General features: G+C 43.7%; 1 protein-coding gene across 3 annotated transcripts in view; it reads right to left on the reverse strand.

Annotated features, from left to right (window-relative positions):
- PTGFRN (prostaglandin F2 receptor inhibitor) overlaps positions 1-19,397 on the reverse strand; it is a 66,334-nt gene that overhangs the window by 19,988 nt on the left and 26,949 nt on the right. Inside the window, exons 2-6 of one of the 3 annotated variants that reach the window (XM_027888313.1) lie at positions 18,053-18,418; positions 16,786-17,205; positions 13,323-13,706; positions 9,922-10,347; positions 2,687-3,106 (exon numbers count right to left, since the gene is read on the reverse strand). In XM_027888313.1, the coding sequence (XP_027744114.1) occupies positions 2,687-3,106; positions 9,922-10,347; positions 13,323-13,706; positions 16,786-17,205; positions 18,053-18,418 (2,016 nt within the window). Of the gene's footprint in view, positions 1-2,686; positions 3,107-9,921; positions 10,348-13,322; positions 13,707-16,785; positions 17,206-18,052; positions 18,419-19,397 lie in introns of those variants that run through there. The other 2 variants (XM_027888316.1, XM_027888315.1) reach the window with 2 other exon arrangements.

The raw sequence follows: 19,397 nt of genomic DNA on the forward strand, positions 1-19,397 counted from the left end.
TTTGAGAACCCCACAAATCAGTGTAACTGACTCATTAAGTTTTCCTATCAGGGACAAACACAGTCATAAGTTATTCACCACACCCCATCCTCCCTGTAACTCAGGATTTAGTAGAGTGGTGCTTCCAAGAAATTAAAACAGATTGAAAAGCTGCATGCCCTTCTTTTTTCTGCATCTTCCCTTCCGGTATCTTCCCTCCAATTTTGGGGAGCTTCTTATTCTCCCTGGAAACAACTACCTCCCTCAGCAGTTCTGCTTTTCACCATGCCCATTAGGGAAAATCTGGCACCAACTTCTTTTTCTAAAGAACAAGTTTGACAGCTGCCTGTGCCACAGGATGCAAGGGAAGGGTGTGATATCTGAGCTGCGCTTTTATAGCTGCTCCACAACTCTGCCATTTACCTCTGGCTCCCTGAGTCAGTCTCAGTTTGCATCACAGACCTCAGCAAACAAAACCAGAGTAACACACCCACAAAACATCATCTGTATTGTATACTTATATTTCAAATAATTCTCCAAATAATAACTCCACAGTTAGTCCATTGTTCTCATCATGCCCAGAGGTGAAAGTTCGGCAGGGATATCTGAGTAACAACTGAAGGATCCAAAGTTCATCCATCAATTAAAGAAAATTGAAGGTATTTCATGACACATTTTGCTACATGTCAAGATTATTTTGGGAAATAGCTCTCCAGTAAATTGTGCCTGGGACCTCATTTCCTTCTTCATTCTTTTGCAAAGAACGAAGGGCTGACAGGGCTTCAGGACCATTCCCTTGCCCTGTTCCAGCCCTGCTGCTGGAATTCACACATTCCCAGGACACTTCTACATGCTGCCTCCCTTTCTTCACTCCACGCTCCAGAAATCCTATCTGGGTGAAGGGGCTGGGAGTACAGACCGACAGCAAAGAGAAGTCAAGAGTACAACACGCACGCTTCCCTCCCTTGCATAGTTCTCAGTTTTCCCTCTGAACCATGGGTATCAATAGCATCCCACCAAACCTTTTGGATAGCAGTTCAAAGTGCCACAAGACAAGCAATGTTGGGAGAGGCACTAACCACACCACTTGTGTGCAGGAAAGCCTCCACACATAAAAGCTTGGAGGGGGAGAGTGGGGTTTTGGACAGATTTGATTATTGCTGGTTTCTTTTATCACCCTTTTGCAAATGCTGCTCTCCCACTGTGTCTGACCCTCTGGGGTAAGACAAAAGTAATAAGGCTAAAACTGTAGCCCATTAAACCATCCTGAGAAAGACAACAAATCTAGAACAACATTCATCTCTGACAACAGTGCTCTGAGAGGCACTCTGAACGTAAGCAACTAACAGATTATTTTCAGGACAGTAAATTACCACAAAACTAAACAAAAATTACCTAGACCTGAACGAAGCATTGAGCTGAGTCAACCTCCTCTTTCTGGCCAGATTAGATCAAGCTGCATCTTTGTATCAGGATGCTACATTTCACAGCTTCTCACAAAGTGATATCCTTATTTCCAGTCTGTCCCCCTACACTCAGCCCTTGTCCTTTTCCCAGTGTGCCTAGTATAAGGAAGTCCACTTGTTAGAAATCACCTCATATAGAACAATTATCTTAGTTATGGATGCAACCAGAAGTCAGGCTGCTCTTGCCTAGTCACAGACACTTCTAAACATCCTGCAGCCTGCCACTATAAGCACAATGAGAGCACGAAGAACAAGGGATGAGAGAAAAGACCTGCTTCCAAGTTGTGCCTGTGAACAGCAACGGGGAAGTGCAGAAGGTTTGCAGTAAAGTAGCTAACTAAAGAGCTCCAACACAGGAAGCACCTTTGGGCTATGTATGGGCTATAAAACTCCTCAAGAAGTCATCAGCTTGGTTTCAAATCATGGAGATGAGCCCTTCACTCATAAGTGCATCACTGTTATAAAAACAACTCCCATGGCACTTCCTAGCAATATAGTATGATAGGAAGTCAGTGTTAACATGCATCTCTGATGATCCAAATCAATGCTGTCCCTCTCTCTCCCCCAACAATATATCAGCTCAGGCATGTTTCTCTAGAAATATCTCAACAGGCAGGCTTTTATGTTAGAGCTGAAGGTAAGGGTTTCAGCAAGCAACTGAGGGACAGGATGTCTGTCTGGGTACTGAAATTCATCCCAATTTGTGGAGCTTTGTAGTCCAGCCACAAGGGACCTCCTAAGGTCTTCCAGCAGCAGGATGCACTTGCTGAGATGGCTGAAATGTTACCTTGACCTGACCATTTTCTGCAATTACATCAACAGCGAGGTGTGCTCAGGGAATTTAATGGTATGCTAATAGGGTCTATTTTGGAACAGAAATCCAGTTTATATTAATGTTCTTCCAGAGCAGCCACTACTAACAGCAATCTAGTGATACAACTGGAAAATGCAGCTTCATACTGAGAACCAGCTCTGAGCCTGCAGGACCATAAAAGCTGCATTAGTAAAGAAAAACCCAGGGGTTATGATTACAGCCAATTCATTAAACATCTTTCTGTAAACAATCAATAGCACAAAGGACAGAAGTACCACCAAAGGAGACAGGCACAGCTCTCAGCCATCACACCATTTGTTCCAAAGAGTAGGCATTTCCGAGAGATGGGGAAATCAGTGCGAAAGTGTCACAGAACTCTTTCCTTTTCTGGCTTAAAACACTCAGCTGCCAGATTCTGGATACCAACCTGACGTCTGGAAGTCTATCTGGATAGGGTTGGACAAGCCATTCACTGCTTCGCGCCACATGCCACCACCCCCCGGAGACCAGGCGGTCACCACGCAGCGGTACAGCCCAGCATCGGAGATCTGGGTCTGGTACATCCGGTAGCGGAACTCGTTCTCCTGGACCTTCTCCAGGACCACGCCGTCCACACGCGTCTGGTCCGTCCAGTCTTCCAGCCGCACCACTGAGTCCTGGTTCAAGGAGATGATGCGGGTGGTTCCGTTGGGATTCGACTGATCCGTCAGCGGCTTCTCAGCCGTGATGAGGACAGAGTAGCGCGGCGTCTTGATGTTCTTTGAAGACACTTTGCATGTCATCTCAAAGGTGTGGCCTGCTACAAAGAATGGCTTCAATTTCACCGCCTCCACTGTGAGCGTGTAATCTGAAGAGGGAGGGAAATAAGCAGCAAGAGAGGGGGTTAATAAGTAGGTAGGGATGTCTCTGCAGCACCTTTCAACCTGGAAGATTACAAACAGGCAAAGTTCTTTTTTTGGAGGAACAAATCCCAGCACATTTATCTAAACACACACGGACATCCCAGAATGCTACTCAGCAGTGCGCGCACACACACCAGTACACAACAGTTTGGGTCAAGAGGTAAGAATTCAAATGAACACCAAATACTGAACAGGTAACGCAGTACACAGGTCATAGTGTGACAGGACCTTCAGCATTATTTTACTCAGGAGTAAAGATATTAGACAAGATTCAGAGTCCCAGTCTTTCACTGGATCTGCAAGAGCACCCTCAGTGACAGGGCACAAGAACACTGCTGAGGTGCTCATGGCTAGTGACAGAAGCTGCCACTGACTGAATTAGCAGCACTTCGTGTAGCATCCTTTATTTCCCTTGAAAATCCACCCTAACAGCAATGCAGACACATTCAGCTGAAAACATATGACAAAAGCTGGTGATAACGGAAGTCTCCATCCCCAGAATCCCCATACACACAGCTCCATGTTGAAGGAGTTAATCACACCTCTGCCTCCACATTTCTTTCTTCCCCCCCCCGCACCCTATTACTTCTCATGTGTACAAACCTACCAGAAGCCTTGACGTTTACCAACAGCCCATCTGACATCAAGAATGCCAGCACCACTTATTGTTCAGTTTCCTCCCATTTCTTCTCCACTCTCTGCTGGCTCCTCAATCCCAAGAATCCCTTAATTACAGGGTTTGGGATAATTATACACCTAAGAGCTCAGCCCCAAGACATACAAAATGCAAGCTCACAGTGAGAAACTGAGAAAATGAGGAATGACTCAAATCAGAATCAGATAAAAGGAAAGGGAGTTGCTGATTTCCTGGCATTGTGATGAAGAGACACCCTGCACATCCAGATTCTTCCTAAGGAAGGGAGGGTTGGGACAGAATACATAGAAGTACCAGTACTGGAAAAATACAACCAATCCATCTTTCTGGACTTATTTTGTTGCACCCTACTCTCTCTTCCCCCTTTATAAAAAAAACAAATGTAGACCCATTAAAAAAATATGCAGATCATCCTCATGCAAGGTGAAACTTCTCAGGAAGAGGGAAATAAGCAATAGTGAGATTGTAACACATTTCCCAAAACTGAACTAAGTGCGGTAATATTTATGTCCTCCCCACAAGAGCAACAAGATACTTGTCAAGATTACATTTTGCAGTGTTTTGCCTTCAAGCAGCAGTTTTCACAATGAGTAAACACAGCCCACAAGATGAGAAACCTGGTATGACAACTTTAAATCAGTACTGTATAAAGCAGATCACAGTGCAAAGCCATATAAAGAAACAGCAGGAGCGGCGAAGGCTGAGATGCTTCTAGTGGTCTAGCTGAGCACAGAATTACTTGATACTCCACACCAAACCCCCCCTCACACTTCCACCCACTAAGCAAGTGATAATACAAGAGTTGCATATTTAGGTGCTCAGGGTACAATCACAACTGAAGTTGTACAGAGTCATTCTCCAGTCCCTTGTGAGAGAACTCATACATATATACATATGACTCTAGACTTCAAATTCATTTTTTCCTCATTCTGTGTCCATGAGATTCTGACATTACTTTCTTCGTAAGGTTGTAGCATTTAGGAGACCAGCACAAATCAGCTTCTCACCTATTTTAGGAATGTAGAAGACAATTACACTTCTCCCCAGAAGCAGAAGCACAAACAGCCAGCCATACCTCTCTGGCACATATTGCTGCTTTCTAGGCCTTATGAGCAGGCTGTGGACAAAAATCCATCCTGATGTAAACATTCTTTACATTGTTGATCTTCATGTCAGAGCACTGGGTCCTAGATACCAGAAAAGAAATCTTGCATTTGGTCTCTCATATGTGTGTTTAAGACAAAATACCTTCACGGGTTCAGAGCAGTACAGATACAGTTGAGATAACTCTCCCTACTACCTGATCTTCAAATGCCTTAACTATTCCCTAAGCCACAGGTCAGGTAGTAGTACAAATGGCAGTGTCTTGGTCTCTTCAAGGATAGAGCAAATTTTGTTCCTAGACATTCTGTGTTGCCTTTCCATTTGAGGGCAATAGCAAGTGCTTCTACCAAGTATTTCTGCTGAAGAAAAAGAAGAAAGGAGTGGTGGTAGCATGTGACAGCAGAAGTGCCATCTGTAGAGTTTGTGGTGGAGAACATCTGAGGCCCAGAGACAAAGCTGAAGAACAGTGGTAGAATTCAAATGGTTTAGAACTTAGGATACCGAGCGCAGAACAAGGAGATGTGCTCCTATGAAAGCCCTTTCAAAGGATATTTCTACCTTTCAAAACTGACAAGATCCCTACGCTGGATGAACACAGAAGGCAGAGGCACCTCCTCTTATATTAGACCGTAAGAAATGCAGACCAGAATAGAGAAGGGGACACAAAAACCAGCTCATACAAGCAGTGAATGTTTCCTACTGCAAGAAAGTAGGAAACAAAAAATAAAATCAAAGGAACATTTTTGAATATGCAATAGTTTTAGAGACCTGCATATGTAGGCAACAGCAATCAAAAAAAAAAAAATGCCCTGCATCCTCTCAACTGCAAAAGCCTGCATCACTGTTCCTAACAATATGATTTTCTGCCAAAATTGTTCTTCAGTAGGAGCAGATAAAGTGTCATTAGCACTCCTTCACCACCACCCCTCCCCGAAAAAAAAACACATGTAGTTGTCTCTGTAAGAGTGCACAGTATGAGTAAGAGGGCAGACCAAAGACTTGGCACATAGCTTAGAAATAATAGTAATATGCATGGAAAATTAAGTGGGAAAGGAAAGTTTCTCCATGTTTCCTATGTTAACAGAAATTACTCATCAGATCTTTTAGCATAAGATGGGCCAGAGAGGTCAAACCAACATTTCCTTCCAAGAACTACAGTCTGAGGTCTCATTTCTAATCTTTTGAGGATTGCCAAGGGAGCAAAGTCTGTCTTGACCGCTACTCCACACTCTTGTCTCTCTGCACACATGCCTGCAATCCCATGTGGAGTCTCATCTTCTTGTAAAACTCCATGAATGAAAAGCCACAATAAAACGCACCCTGGACACTTGTATACAGGAGGCTACGATCTGCAGAGTTTGTGTTGGAAAGTGGTAGGGGGAAGAGATTGTAAGTAAACCCTACCCAAAGCTTATAACCCATTTGGGTACTACTCCAAGACAGAGGGTTAGCAGCAGAAGAAACCGTAGCCAAGTGACTCAAATAAAATTTGAGTAAACTGTACTTTGGAGCCTGGCAATGCAAGCTTCTGCCTTCCATCACTGGCCAGTCCAAGCGGTTAAGCCACACTGTAATTCTTCTATTGCTCTTCTACCACAAAGGGCATGCTCAGCTTCAAGAGCACTTCCTGGGTAGTGACCAGAAAGACTTTTCACCAAATCTAAGAACAAGGGCAAGGAGACTTGAAAAAAACAGCACCTTCCCTGCACACCACTGACTCAATTTGGAAAAGCAGAATGATGGCCCTGGCTAACAGTAACCTCAGAGCCTAATGGCACTGCTTTAGGCTGCTGACAAGACATCTCAATATTCATAAAGGCTTCTTCATCCCCCAGTGCACTAACTAGATTGCAAGTACAGGGAACGCAACAGACATTAAGGTAATGACAGCTGTGCCTGCGTAGGAGGAGGTGGCTGTACAACACCCTGAGGTACAATTGTGGCCCCAGCAGCTCCCATACCAGGAGTGCTGGAAGTGTGGCAGGCACACAGAGCCTGCACTGCAGGGTGGCACGTGTACATGCCACACAGGGCTGCACACACCAGCCCTCCCCTCACCGTCCTGCTCCCCTGCCAAGTGCAGAGCACAAACACTGCCCCTCACACAGCCAGGCATGAGGAGCCCAGCCAGCCCCAACTGGGAATGGTTCACCAAACCAAAGGCACTTTCTCCTTCCTGCACCCAAACTGGCACACACACCCAGCAGCGTGGGGCCATGGCAGTGGGAATTTCTTTGCTCAGGAGGAACTGAGCAAATACTGTCTGCATTACACAGTGCCTATTGTATGTCAGCAGTGATAAAGGAAAGTGGGTGGCAGAAATATTATCTGTTCTCTGTTCGCAGGACTGTCTGAAAGATTAAGATGCCCTTGCTCCCAATTAAGTGTGATGGGAGGGCCTGGGCAAACATTTAGGACAAGTAACGTTATGTTAATTATAATTATTTTGTAAATTAAAGACAGGAGTATTAACAAAGCCCCAAATAATAACACCTTTGGGATTTGGAATTTCAATTAAAAGATAATGTTCTCTTTCGCAAAGTACTCCATGCAGATTCAAAGTTGACAACACTGGTTTAGGGAAAAAGCATTGATTTCACGTTTCACTGCAAAGAGTAGCTGTGTTCTAAATGTAGGCAGTACTCACAATCAAATTAATAAATAAAATTACCTTTTTAACTGTCAGACTTTTTCTGGGTTGAAAATAATTTACAGAGCCAGTCAAAAAGGTTTTCTCCCTTCCTTTACCCCTTTTACCGATTGGAATTTGAACTCTAAATAAGCAAAAAATAAGAATACAACTGATGTATTTCATTTTTGATGTGAGAGACACACTTCCTTTGTCACCTTGGCAGGGGAGAAGTGGAAGAAACGTATCAAGCAGACTATGTCAAAACCAAGGGTGATCTCTGATAGCAATTGGCTGCATTTGCAAAGCTGAGTAAGCAGAAAGACACGTGAGCACTATTGGTCCCCCACAGAACAAAACAGAAAACAAAGACAATAAAACCCCAAGTTAAAATGGGCAAATATACAAACACAAAAAAAGGATTCTTGACATCTTCACATGATGTTTACATTTCAAGCAAAGAATTCTTTATCCTCAGTCAACCTCTGTGTTGATTGGTCCATAGACACATCATAAAACCATTTCCCCTTTCTCAAGAACTCAGAACAACCTTTTTCAAAGTGGGATTTCTCCAAAGTCCTCCCCCTCCTCGAGCACTGCTCTAAAGTTAACACAGAAGATGCAAGTAATGAAATAAATGGAAGAAAAGTCTTTATGTAGGCATAACCTATCCTTCCTATGCCCAGGAAAAGGCTAAGTTCTGTTCTCTCCTTAGGCAAACATGTGAGAGCCTGGCTGCTGGCTTTTATAAGCACTGGGAGCAGTTAGGGACTCAAATCATCAGAGACACTTGTCAAAACAACAGCCAGAGAGCAAAGGCAGCAGCAGATTAACTCCTTCATAGTTGCTGGCTAGAGCACTAGGCTCACAGTTGAGTCTGAAGCTCACAGGAACAGGGCATGGCAAGGGACAGGGCACACAGAGAGAGGCATCTGGGGCTACACTGCTGAAGGGGGGAGAGATTGAGAGGGTGGGAGGGAAGAAGGAGAGATAAAGCCTATGTACTGCCCTCCCCACATTATATACACATGGCATGCTTTTTCAGGAAGAGAACATTTTTGTAGGAGAGCTCGCTTTCACATAATAAATTCCCCAACTCCAAGTTTTGCCAGCAAAATGTACTTTTCAGCACAGGGACTATAACATTCACATTTGTGCTGCAAAATTAGCAGAGTTTTTGGAATAAAACCAGAAACATGGGAATGTTCACACCTGTCACGGTTTGTTTTCCCTCAGAAATGTCAACACAGGCTGAGGCTTTTCAGCTCCAGCTGGTCTCTGGCTGCTCCGAAGGCGATGATCCATTACACATGCATGCACGTACACACACTCTCCGTGTTGTGGCATAACACTGAACTAATTGTGACCAGCACTTAGCATTAATGAGAGATCTCATTCCTGCTGGAGAAGCCAGTTTCAGGGGAAAAGAAAAAGTAAAAGTGACCTTTTCTTGGACCACACGCTTGGTCTGGGGATAAAGGGAGCACTGAGCAGGCAGCCCCACCATTTCCCTCTCCACTGAAGCAGAGTCACAGCAGAAGGTCTCCAATTTGCTGTTCAGGGATTTTTTCTAAACAACTTTAAAATTATTTCAAACTGCTTGTTTCTGAAATATAGTTCTCTGCCTGTGGATGCCTAAGTTAGACTGTTAGATCTATCAAGATAAATGCAGCTTAGCTAAGCACAGATTTTTGCCGAAGATGTTACATCCTAGGTTATCCCAGTCCTTCTGATCCTATCCAGCAGACTTCTCTTGCATGACTTCACACAGTGTCACTCTACAGGACATCCAGGATACACAGGCCCATTTTAAAACCAGCATTAAGCAATTCGGGTAATTAGGATTCTAAAAAATGCTCCCACTACACCCATGAACTTCCTCAGAAGTGCCTTCTAAATGTGAGCTTGTAGGAGAGAAAAACAAAATCTCAACTCTCAAACTGGCAGACATAGAAGACAAAGTGACATTCCTCTTTTCACCTCAATACAATCTTGTTGTTAGCAGCAAGATGCACCCTAAAGAGACCAAAATACTCAAAGCCATAAAGGGGGCAATCACCACAGCAACACTGCTGGATGCCATCCCTGCCACTTCCAGCCCAGCTCCTGGACATCTCAGCAGGTTGATGGATTTATCCCTTCTTTGCAGTTCCCTTCCAAACTGTTGCATAAAACTGGTGAGTGCTGTGTAGTTACTTCCTTCCCTCCACAAATCAGAGGCCTTTCCATAAGGTGACAGTGGTTTTTTCATTTTCGTAACACAAAACACCATTTCCAAAGCCCATCAGCAAGCCTTCAGGCTGACAAGCTTACTTAAGAGAAAACTACCTCAGCCACCCAGACCTTTCACTGAATTGGTGTTAAGTCCCTACCTTGTGTAGCCCAGAAAATGTTGACAGGTGCAGAAGTCACATCTTTGCTCTTTACCCAGCTGTTGTTGCGGTGCCTGCTCCACGCAGAGATGACACAGAAGTAATCCCCCCTGTCGCTCTCTGAAGTCCACTGGATTCGCAAACTGAAGGTGTTGACAGACTTTTTAGAGAAGATTATTTCCCCATTCTGAATCCGCTCTCTGCTCCTGTCCCCAGGTAGCAGAGTCCAGTCTGCGTCCATCGTGGCCAGGAGTTCATCTGTCACCGCGTCATCACTGGGCAGGCGCTGCCTGTAGTACCAGGAGACTGTGAAGCGGAGGTTTGCCTCGGTGTCCTGCGCGTTTGTGATCCTGCAGTTGAGCTCTGTGGGGTCATCTGAAAACTTGGGTGTTTTAGATGCATTCAGGAACACATCATAGTCTGGCTCTGAAGGAGAAGAAACCCAGGAAATAAAAAAGAAGTTAGAAGCCACAAGCAGAAGAGAAAATGCTAGAACTTATTAAAAGTTATGCTAACTTCTGACATCCAGTCAGAAGCACCTGAGCTAGAAGCCAAGTGCCAGAATAGACATTTTTCCTACAAGACCTGGGAATCTGGACTACGGTTCTCAGACTTGCACCAGCCTGACACAGGTCTCCCCAGGCTTGCATTTCCAAACAAGACCTTCCATTTCATATGTCTAAGTCAGACCATCTCAGAAAAATCAAGACTAAGAGATCTTGCTGAGCAAGATAAATCCCTCCTTTAGGCCTGGCCCCAAGAACCCACCATGGTGGGCTCAGGTTTGTCCCAGCCAGTCACTTTTTGCACCTCTTCAAATGTCTGGGGCAGCCTGCAGCACAACAGTGCTTATCCTCCAGCTCTGGACTAACGAGAGACATCCCATTTTCCCAGTATCTCTTCAGGATAAGAGGCCATCTTCCCACCATGAATTGCTTTCTTTTCCACATTTAACCATCACCTCATATCTCTATACTACAGTCTGAGAAAGTTAAAAGATCACCCCAAAGAAACCCATTTTACCCACCCAGACACCAAAACCAAAGGATGTGGATACCACTGGCCACAGGCAGCACCAACAGCAGTGCACAGTGAATTTCAGTGGTCAGCATAATAAATAGGTTAATAAATACTAACTAGGTTAAGAGTCAAAGACAAGTAGATCAGAAAAGCTTCATAGTCCAAACATGTTGTACAGTTATGAGGCTGGAATATCTCAGGCTTGAAAATGAGTGCTGGAAATTCACGGGTTAAGAATGGGGCTGCTGTATTTAAATCTGAAATAGCTGGCTGTCCAAAGCCTACAAGCGATAAGGGAGCTGCATGACTATTTTCTCTCAGACTACAGAGATAGTAAAGGAAAAAGATTATAGCAAGAACCTCACACCACAAAGGAAATACATATTTATTTACTAGTATTAGAATATTTTTGTCTTGCTGTCTACTATAATTCAGAAAAATTACTAGCTTTCCAACTGTTCGACCAATACCCATCACAAGGCTTTTACACTGTAACTGCATTCAGTGTTCTGTATTTATTTCCTGCTTTTATGTTTTTCTTGGCATTTTGCCCTCCCAGAAACAATTAACTGAAGCTATAATTGGGACAGGGAAGGCAATCCAAGGCTAAAACTTAGGCCTAGCTTACCAGTGAGCCAAGATAATAAAGCATCTTAATAGAACTGCTGTGCAAACTGTTGTGTGCATAGGCACTTTTGGAGTTCAGATGCAAAAGATAAAAACAATTGTATCCAGAAAGCTGAGCTGCTGCTATGTCAGCTTGCAGAGAAGATCTCTCACTATTGTTATGCATGCGGTGCCCTTGCATTTAGCAAGAACAAGGGCATCCACACGCACCAGACCCCAGAGAACCTGGTGATACTGATGGTGAGTTTCTGCAGCATTAGGCAACACAAAAGCATAAAAGTACTGCTCACCTAAGTCTACAGTACCTACTACCAGTGAGCACGTGGATTTCTGCACATTTTCTGCATAAGTAAGGCAAAATAAAAAGAAAATGCACAGAATTCTGCTGCAGTCAAAGCACAGACTATTAACGGAGACCAAACCCCACTTCTGGTGTGAGCCCCCACAGATCCTACAGCTACACTACTTTTCCCTTCTCATTCACAAAAGACTAGTTTACTGCAGGGCCTCATGATATATTGCTCACACTCCGCAATTCTCTTATCTTTCCCCGATGTCTCCCCTTCCCCCTCCAAAAAGAAGGCATTCAGGACCAACTCTTGTTTTCCCAGAAACAAAGACTATGAAAGCAGAAACTCTTCTCTAGACAGGAACACAAGAAGGAAAAAACTGCAAGAAACTCGAGTTCTTAGAAAAATCTCTTCAGGTTTGTTTTATTTGCAGGCAGAGGAAGGACAGCCAAGAGGAGAGTTTTCCCTTTGACAGTACCACTCCAGCTAGGCACTTCACCCTGACAGACACTCAAACAGAGGATTTAAAAAGAATAAAAGGCTGGCTGGATAAACCTCATTCCTCCACTCTGTCAGTTGTCAAAGAACAGCCTCAACTGACAGTTCAACGACTTAATACTCCAGCAGCTCTTAACTTCCATTACGGAGGAAGAGTTGGTGAATTCTGTATGCAGACGAAAACCTCGATTGCCGAAAATTTATTCTACTTTCCCTAGCAACCAAACATCTGCTGAAGAGTAGATTTTATTCTCTCCTGTTCCCAAATAATGCCAACTTGAAATAGAAAGAGTGAGGAATAGTCCTACAGGTACAGGCACTATGAGAGAATACACGAGCACGCAGTGCACCTGTACACGAATGAACACACATGCAAGTGGGGGAAGGAGGGAACACTCACAAGTTGAATGTACAATTTGAATGGTTGAATGAGGACAGGAAATTAAGACATTCATCACTTGTGCACTTCTAGCACGTTACAAGTGTACTTGGAAACAGCCACGGCTCAACTGCTCTGCACAATGCTACAATGCAACATTTAAAGTCACTGTCGGTGGGATTTAACCTTATGGCACAGCTATTTATAGCTGAAAAACAGGCTCTCTATATGCTGGCCTCCTTCAGTACTTTTATGTTGGAGGAGCTCTGCCTTTGTAACTGGACAGTACTATCAGTTTCTCATGACAAGAGGATCTGAAAGGGTACACTGAGAAGGTTTGGGCTTGAATACTTGCATCCAGTCAAAGCTGGGAACACCACCAAGTGCTACAGCTCTGCCAGTTCTGCCTCCAGCTCACATCTAGGTGAGAAATATATCTATTTTATGTGAGAGAGAAAGATAATCTATGTATATATTATACACACAAAAAAGAGAGAAACTTGTGCAGGAGAGATTCCACAAGCTCCTCTCCCTTTTCTGACTGAGTGGCAACATTACCCATGAAGTCTGAAAGCAGAATCACTCACCTAACGCTGTCACTACCACACTGACTGGTGCAGATGTCCTCTCCACCACCTTGTGCCAGCTCCCATTGTGCAGGGGTACCCAGATAGCTGCTTCACAGAAGTAGTAGCCAGAGTCTTCCACATCTACATCCCGCACCAACAGGCGATAGGAGTTCCTGTCTACATGGCTCAGGCTGATCAGAGTTGAATCACTGACAACAGAATCACGGTCCATGCTCAGCAAAAGCTGAGCATCTGACAAGGTATCATCAGGTGATGCAGAAAAATACCACATCACCTCTGCCTGGAAAATACCACTCCTGTCTGTTGTGATGTTGCATGTAAGATCCAGGGAGTCTCTTTCAGTCACAGACACATTGCTTGTTGAGATGACCACATCTAGAGCTTAGAAAAAGAGACAAAAATTCAAACAGAAAATATTTTTTTATTTGTTATTTGCAATAAAAGGAATCCACTGTAAGTCATCCAGGACTTCACATTCTGCAACTTGAGCTTCTGAAGCAGCTCAGTAGCCTTACCTTAAAATGCCTGTTGGATATTGAACCAAGTGATCTATTACAAGGGAAATACACATTATCAGTCAAACAAGGGATGTGTGATTAGGGCAGGGAAGAGAAAAGGAGGGAGAATAGCATTTTTGTAGCTCAACAGTAACTGGTCAATGAAGGCTTTGTCCCAGTCACAGACCACATGTCACCGTCACACAGCAGGAAAAGGTGTACAGGATTTTCCATTCCCACAGGAGGTCAAAGTGTTTGGGAACTCTCTCTCAGAAGAGAAAGCATCCACAGAAATCACTAGGACTACATTAGAATTCAAGTTGGTTTCTGATGACATGTTTTTGAGCTCCTCTAACAGAACAGATTTAGATGAGAAGCAGTGATGGCCACATGCTGGAGTCCTGACTGACCTCAGGTGTGTTGCAGAAACATGAAATGGAAGCAAACAGAAGGCAGCAGTAACTCCCTATACTCCTGACACTTCCACTTACTGCTCTGACAACGCACACTGGGGACTTTAAAGCAACACCAACAGCTACTCAAAACACATTTAACAATCTCCTCCACTGGCTAGTGAATATTTTTAATATACATAGCACATATGGTCATAGTCAGCATTCAAACAGGACCTTCTGCATTCTGTAGTTTTCCAAGCTGGTCACAGCTTTGTTAAAAGAAAACCAAGGAATCACAGTGTCAAGGTCAGGCATAGAGAAGCTGGCCTTAGTTACTGGTGAGAGGTGAACCGGCAGCACTGTGTGTATTCATTTGTAAAAGTCAGTGCAAATCATTCACCCAGTTACCTGCCTACCACATGTCTTCACTTGCTCATTCCCCTCATTCCACATTGCCTCACGATTAGATCTGGATCTCAGTGCAGCACCGTTCCCACACTGTGCAATGCAGCTGCTCTTACAAGTCTCCACTGACGCCAGTGGACAGGGCTGCTACAGCAGTGGCTCTTCTCAGCAGATCTACAACTAAGACCATGAATAAGAACACAGACACCTGCTTTATAAAGCCAGCTATGGCTCTGCTGCAGGTTAGTGGTTTCTATGTAAAACCATGTTCTACTGTATAACAGTTACCCATCTGTAAAAACTTCCTGGGATTACCATCTGGAATGAGAGACAACAAGAGAGACAAGTCTAGAGCCAAACTGAGCAGTCAGAGCTATATTGCCAGTAAAACCAAGCAACGCTCATCTCACTCCTCACCACCTGATAACACAGAGCAGTCAAACTGAACAGAGGGTAGCAACCCTATCTGAGTGGTAAAACTAAGTCCAGATGAATATCTCACTGGGACTTGCCTCACTGTCTTATCATGGGATTGGAATCAGTAGGAAAGTCTAGATAATTTAACAGACTAATAACCAGAATACAAAATAAGATTCATCTGCAAGGTTAAGAGCAGTGTTTCTCCAAGGAACATTTCTTCTTCATGAAATAGTGATGGGCATTCAGAACCTGGCAGAATATGTACACAGAGGGACTTCAAGAGAGTTTACCCATAGGTGTATAACCATTTCCAACTCAAGTTCATTTTGGCATGCAAGTGCAGAGATTTCAGATGTCAGCACAAGATTCTCTCCAAGTCCTACTGCAGGATGTTTATACAACATTTTGCTGGAGAATAACCTATCCCATTTAGCACAACTTTGAAAAAGACTTCACGCCCCTAACAAAGTGCCAATGCTGCCAATGACTGAGCTAAAAGTGAAGGCAAAAAAGCTCTTAAGAAAAACAAACCACAAAACAAACAAAATCTCCCACAAACAAACAAAACCACACACCCAAACCACATCAAAAAACCTGTAATACTACTGCTCATGGCCACCCTCACCCTGTTTACAGCCACTGATTAAACCCCACTTGCTTAAACTAAACTCTCCAAAAGTGCGACAGAACACAGAATTACACCTCTTAATTAGACAAATTCTGGCTCAGCAGAGAGCACCTGCAAGTTTTACTATGCAACAGACACCCTGAAAAAGAGGGAGCAGATTAATCCTGTCAGATTTCACAGGCTAACTCCCACCAGGATACTAAAACTACATCCAAATGAGCTAGCCAAAAACCCCCATAGTTTTGGGTTCTCCCTATAGTGATTAAAGGATTACAAAAATGAAGAGATACCCTTACTGTCTGAATACCTCTAAAACACCATGATAATCTCATATTTCTGAGGGACCATCATTGCCTGTTGTTCCACCTATTGAGTGATAAGATGCATCACCCCCGCTCTCCCTCCTCCAACTAGCAATGATAATGCTAATGCAATTAAGTGCTTAGTGCATCTCATCCTGAAATCTGTATGGGCAGGGATGTCTGGATATCCTTGCACAGCACTGTTTTTGTCTCCTTAGTCAAGCATGCAATGATGTGTTTAACAGAACCATTATTGTCCTAGACCCCTGCTAACACAGTAGAGCAATAAGACCAGTGATCCAGTGTCAGTGATAAAAATCCACTGAATAATTTGTCCTGTTAAATTATCACTGCCTTCCTCCTTTCTCTTGATATGCTATTTTAATAAACATCATACAGAAGAGCTTCAAATCTCTCACTGAATCACAAGCCACATTCACAGGGGAAGTGCAGTTGTTAAGTGCCAGGGGAAAACCCTATATTAAGAAGAGAACAGAAAGAAGATTTGGGGTGCTCAGCGATTAAAGATAATGCTTGTTTAAGAAATATTAAACCCAGGAGCCATCTAAAGTGAACTAAGGATAAAATTTTGGTCTAGGCATCTAAGAGGTTCCAGGCAATCCTTCCATGCCATCAATTCCCCAAAATAAAAGCTAGAAAAATTATGCCAAACATTTTCTGTTAACTCAGACAGCCCCTTCTAGGTTCTCCTAGAAAGTATCCTCACTTCCTCCAGCTCACCCAACTTCTGCTCTCAAAGCATCACAGGACGGACGCAGCACTGCGGTGACCCAGCCCATCAGTAACACTCACCCGTCCGCTGGATGGACACGCTCGCTATCTCCACGCTCTTCTCCTGGATCCTCTGCCACGAGCCATCGGTCCCTCTCACCCACTCGCTCACAAGACACCTGTAGGCCCCCCCATCCGCCGAGGAAGCCTGGGACACAGACAGCCGATACGTGTCGTTCGCCCCCGTGTCCAAGCGGATATCTCCATTGCGGTACCGCTCCTCGTAGCCAGCACCCGGCTGGAATTTGCCCTCATGAGTCAAAGAGAGGATGTCCTGCCAAGCTGATCCACTTTTGATCTGCCAGGTCACATGCAGGTGAGTGTGCTCTGGAGAGGTGGTAACTGCTGAGCAGCGCAGCCTGAAGGAGTCCCCCTCAGACAGGCGGAGAGGCGTCGAGGAACGTCCTTTTGAACCGCTCACGGACAAGCCATCGGAAATCACTGTTTAAAAACAAAAATAAAAGGCCAAAAAACACAAGCATCATAAAACAGAAGCGAGAAGAGAACACCCACACTGACCTGTTAAGATATAAGGTAGTAAAACTACCCCAGAGCAACACCTGGACAATCCTTTGTTCTTCCACATATAAATATATTCCAGGAACAAGGAAATTCAGCTGAAAAACCACTAAAGGAAGCGCTCTGCTTTAAACAAGTCAAGACAAGAATTCATTTATGCTTCCCCTCACTTCAATTTCTCATCCAAATATCATTCTGTCTATTCCCGTCCAAAATTGTCTTGATTTTCATGGGAGTAAAAGATAAGACACTGGGGAAAAAACAAATAGTCTCCCAATTTATTACTGAAGAGCCCTAAATGAGACAGCAAGGATAGGGTGTGACTGTAGTATCAACATTCTAAAGGTCAAAAGGAAGATTACCTTCTTCATACAGAAACATCCCTAAATGACACTAAAAGTGAGAGAGAAGAAAGATAGTCTGTAGTTTTTACCTGAAGTTAGCTTCTCTACCCAGAGGGACATGAAATACGTGCAGACATCTTTAGAAAACCCACTGCTTAGTATTTTATTTACATATTTATTAGACAGAAAAAAAAGCAAAGTGGTGTTTATAGTAAACACTCTCTTCACTTCTTCACCTCAAATGCCTTTGCTATCATACTTCTCAATTTTCAATTTTGGCTTTAGGAGAATTAAACAAGAACAAGAAGAAAAAAGAATAAAAAAAAATCAGTGATCATAAACAACAGAAATTAAACAATGTTAAGGGTACATCTGTAACCAATATCAAAACCAAATTTAAAGCACACCTCACTCTTCAGAAATACCTTTCACTTGGACCTCTGCATCATAATTTCCCTGAACGGTGGCATCAGTGCTGGGCGTGGAGCACTTGTATCTCCCTTGGTCAGCTCGCTGGATGTTTCTAATCACAAGTTCCACAGCATCGTTGCTGCTCCGTCTCAGTTTGATATCCCCGCGGCCCACGCGTTTTTGGTACTCCTCAGAGGTGAAGGTAGAATCCCAGGTACTCACTATCCGCACGAAGTCAGTCTCCCGGGAGAACTCCCAGTCAAAGTTCTGCTCACTGGGCCCATCATAGTCACTAACGCTGCAGGGGATCGCCACCTCCGTGCCCACCACTCGAATAAGAGGACCCTTGGGCACTCTCACAATACGCCCTCTGCAGAAAGCTGGGCAGGGGAATAAAAAGAGAATACACAGTTAAAGAAATTACCAGGATAGACTTGAAAAAAAAAAAAAAATCTAATAAGGTTGGGCATCCCACTCTGCAGAAAGCTAGAACTAGTAAAGGCAGTAATTAAGATTTAATCTCACTGGAGCAGGAAACCCTAAACACACCCCTTCTAGTGTGGGCAATCTTGGTTTCATTGCTTATATAATACCATGTCAGGCAACAAAACACTCGTGGAGAAAAAAAATTGTAAAGGATAAAAAAAAGAATTATCATAGATCCAATGGGCAGCAGTATCTCTGCTGCAAGCCAAGTGCTACATAAGATGCTTAAACAACAAGTGATCTTCATTGCTGCAGTGAGGGCATAATCTAATCAGGAATTTTTATAAGACTTCTGCTGATAGCATTTGGAGAGTTTAAAACAGGAAACACACTCTTCCCCAGTTTGAGGGCCATGAGAATTCTAAATTTATGTTTTCCAAAAATGAGCATAGTCACTGCTGCCCTGAAGGGTCATGGCTTCTCTAACACAGGTGAGATTCTTTGCCTTCCAAATTGATTTAAAAGGAAGAACTGATTAGAACAGACATAATTTGGTTGAGTGTATTCCTGCAACCACACCTATTTCTAGCATACTTTCCTTCTTTGGTGACAGCCCAGAAGATGGGAGCATAAGCAGAGGAACACACAGTGCTCAGACCATGTTTTCTGTGACTGTCTTGCTAGAAGGACAGGAGGACAACAGCAGTTCTCTGTAGAAGGCTGGCGAAGCAGTATATTACACTCCAGGCAAAAGTGTGAACCACATAAACAAGCCAGAGGACCTGGCAAAGACACAGCAGGAGACTTTTCTGGTTGACTTGTTTCTATAGCCAGAGAACAACCCCAGCAGCTGCACATGCATTTTGGCAGGTTCTTACTTCTCAAAAGAGAAAACTGCTTTGATTCATAATTCCAATCAGAGAAATCTCTTCA

The sequence above is a fragment of the Empidonax traillii genome, unplaced genomic scaffold, assembly GCF_003031625.1.
Source record: "Empidonax traillii isolate 1590-97213 ecotype Southwest subspecies unplaced genomic scaffold, ASM303162v1 scaffold236:size2090792, whole genome shotgun sequence".
NCBI classification, from domain to species: Eukaryota; Metazoa; Chordata; class Aves; order Passeriformes; family Tyrannidae; genus Empidonax; species Empidonax traillii.